The sequence below is a fragment of the Carex rostrata genome, chromosome 2, assembly GCF_964058835.1.
Source record: "Carex rostrata chromosome 2, lpCarRost1.2, whole genome shotgun sequence".
Classification (NCBI taxonomy): domain Eukaryota; kingdom Viridiplantae; phylum Streptophyta; class Magnoliopsida; order Poales; family Cyperaceae; genus Carex; species Carex rostrata.
The window spans coordinates 6218039-6221281 of NC_135919.1; the positions used below are offsets into that span (position 1 = coordinate 6218039).

The 3243-nt window shown below is 43.8% G+C and overlaps 1 protein-coding gene across 1 annotated transcript; it reads right to left on the reverse strand.

Moving 5' to 3' along the window:
* Window positions 1-353: 353 nt before the first annotated feature.
* LOC144550657 (uncharacterized) lies at window positions 354-2226 on the reverse strand. Its single transcript, XM_078298641.1, has 3 exons — window positions 1637-2226; window positions 719-1535; window positions 354-647 (listed from the first exon to the last, which is right to left on the reverse strand). Exons 1-3 carry the CDS (start codon window positions 2201-2203, stop codon window positions 463-465), a joined length of 1569 nt encoding a protein of 522 aa, XP_078154767.1. The 5' UTR covers window positions 2204-2226; the 3' UTR covers window positions 354-462.
* Between the last annotated feature and the right edge of the window lie 1017 nt (window positions 2227-3243).

Consider the following 3243-nt stretch of genomic DNA (forward strand, 5'->3'; position numbering starts at 1 on the left):
GTGTCAAATGTCCCATTGAAAATCCACCCCTTTCAGACGATGACTTTGTGGAAAATCCATATGGATATGGTATGAAAAAAAATTCGGCGAGCACATCGTCGGGTGTCACCAATCAGAAGCCGGCGGCTAAGAATACGGCTGTTAAGAATTCGGCTGCTACGAAGTCAGTTAGTAAGAAGCCGACTGCTAAGAAATAGGATTTTAAATTCGTCAATTTGGTTTTTTCGTTGTGAGATGTTTCTTGATGTATTTTATCATCTTGTCAGACAATTTATCAGTTATCTCTGAATTAATTATTGAATATGCTAGATAATATAACTGTAGTTCGGAAGTAGTCTAACATAGTCTAACAAGTAAAGTCCACGAATACAATTAAAGTTCAATGATACAACTGAAGTTCACCAATATTCATAAGTTAGTTCAAACCAAACAAAATAAGTTCTCCCAAGCAAAATAATAAGTTCATCTTTCACGACGTCGGAATAGACCCAATAGACGGGAAGATTTTCTGGTGCCAGCTGCAGGTGCAGCAGTACTTGTAGACCCTTGGCTACTAGATGATTGGGTCGCAGGAGGTGGTTGTCTTCTACCAGTTGCTTCAGCAACAACTCTCGCATTTTCTCTTTCATTGTGTTCGTTTATGGCATCTGAACATAACAACAGAGTTCAGTTATCAATATAATAAAAACATAAATTAATTCTGAAAAATGCTACCTACCTGCCCTGCGCCTGTCAGAAACGGAACGGCGAGCCTGATTTCCCGATGGCCTCCTACCACCCATCTCGTCCATGGTCATTATAGCACGTTTGTGTCTCCTCCTCCCCTTCCTTATCCATCCTTCTGAAGGGAGTATTCTATCACCGACATACGCAGGCCACTCATGCTGGTTGGGATAAGAATGGAAAGATCCACCCCAAGTAGAAGCAAGGTAATCGGTACGATACATGTCGGCGACATAGTGATCCTCGCAGAAGTTTCTCACTCGGCATACCGCCATCACGTGACTACAAGGTATTCCAGCTAGTTGGGGTCCTTGGCATGTACAGGTCACCTCTCTTGCCTCTCCGAATTGCACTACGTACTTGAAAGCCCTCTTCACAAACTCCATAGTGCCATCTGGTCTACGGCTGGAAGGAACGTACTCATTTGGATTGTGCACTTCGAATTCTGTACCGTCATTACCCATCGGGATCACGGTCATAGTTGCACCTTTATTCCTGTGTTTTTTTAGTTTCTCCTCCACCCTTGTTGAAAATGACTGGTTCATCCTTATTAATTCTGCGGCCTTAGCACGCCGTTCCTGAAACCATGTATTTAACTTGTAGAAAGTGTCTTCTACAACTGCAGCCACAGGCAACGTCCGGCTCTCCTTGAAGACTGCATTCAGCGATTCAGAGCCGTTGGTGGTCATAATTCCCCAACGGTAACCTCCATCACGTGCTTGAAATATTTTCTCGTATGCTGGTGGCTCTTGGACATCTCTGGGGTTATTTTTGCCCACCTTCATTAAGTACAGATTTGCTTTCGGCATATACTACATATAAATAAGGAAATAAAATAATATAAGTAAACAATTAAAATAAAAATATGTTAACAAAGTACAATAAGACATGTAAACAATCAACAAACACATACCTTTGCAAATTCTCTACTCATCTCTTCCACCCTTCTTGGCTTCTTCTTTTTGCAATTACGTCTGAATGTTTCTAGGACCCAGCTATTGTTTCCGGTTGCCTTGCTAAGGTTCTCCGCAACGTGTTGCATACACAACCTGTGCACACACTCGCCAGTATGTGTTGACCAACCGTATTCTTCATGATCAAAAACATATTTTATTCCTTTGTGCTGGTCTGATATTACAGAGAAAAACTTTGTTGGCCCAACCACCCGTCTTCTTAAAAATTGCATAAAGAATCCCCAGTTCTCACCATCCTCTTTCCGAACAATTGCAAACGCCAAAGGCAACAGCTGGTTCTCAGCATCATATGCACATGCTATCAGTAGCCTCCCCTCGTAACGGCCAGACATGAAGCATGCATCAATGCTGATAACGGGTCTGATGAATGGCACAGCTTGGATACAAGGACCAAAAGCCCATGCAATGCCCTTGAATTGTTGAACTCCCTCTATTAGTACTCCATTCTTATCATAAATGGGGCCATGCCACCGCTGAAATACAGTGCCGGGATTTGTACTTGCCATAGCCTGGAGCAATGGTGTCAGATAGTTGTATGAATCCTTCCAACTACCGAATATTCTGCAAATTGCAAGTTCACGACCTCTCCACAACCTGTTATATTTTGGGATTACATGTATGTATTTGTGTCTGACGGCCATAGCCACCGCCTTGATGCTCATCGATGGGTCCAACTTAATGTCTGCCTCAATTGCATCGGCAATTAGTGATGCTGTCAGGTTTGAATGGTCTGTCCTTGTGGACGCAGACTTGCATGTATGAGGTGGTTCACACTTTTTAATTATCCATGCTTCCCCCGAACCCGCAGGGGTTGCATAAAGGCGAAACTCACAACGAGGGGCATTTTTGCATATCACAACCAATCTTTTTGATTCTCTTTTTTCTAATATACATTCCCAGTTGCCGTGAACGTGAGTCTCATAGATTTTCTTTACAAGTTCATCTATGTTGGTATAGACTTGCCCTGGGGCAAGTTCACGATTGTATACAACACGAGGACCAAAGAAACTAATGTCAGCCTCTTCAAAAGCTGTGGTATCGTTGAATGTGGCGACAGGATGCCTATTCCCTCGACCCCTGATTGGGAATTTTTCTTCCCTGGACAAACCTGGTACATTTGCATCACCATCTGATAAGTCATCAGATTCCCAAATTCCTTGGTATTCATCTCCGGTTTCCATTTCTCTTTCCGGTATGGCATCAATAGCATCAACATCAATATTAGTATCATTTGGATTAACGGATAACTGTATCGGTAATGACTCTGGTATAGCTGGAAATGTAGGGATTATGGGTGTCTGTCTGGGCGGTGGTGGTGGTGGTGGTACAACTTCAGTAAACTCACGGGAGTTATGGTACCCCGGGTTGTCATAACAGGGACTGTGGTACCCCTGGTTGTCATGAGGGGAGTGGTGGTACCCCTGACTGTCATGAGGGGAGTGGTGGTACCCCTGGCTGTCATGAGGGGAGTGGTGGTACCCCTGGCTGTCATAAGCCGAATTGTCATAACCTGAAGGTCCAGCAGGGGGAGCCCTAGAAGGTCCAG

Coding starts and splice junctions, on each gene's coding strand:
- LOC144550657 (XM_078298641.1), bottom strand. CDS start 2,203: ATGGCAAGTACAAATCCCGGCACTGTATTTCAGCGGTGGCATGGCCCC. Junction 1,536..1,636: donor TGAGTAGAGAATTTGCAAAG/GTATGTGTTTGT, acceptor ATTTATATGTAG/TATATGCCGAAAGCAAATCT. Junction 648..718: donor TTCTGACAGGCGCAGGGCAG/GTAGGTAGCATT, acceptor TGTTATGTTCAG/ATGCCATAAACGAACACAAT.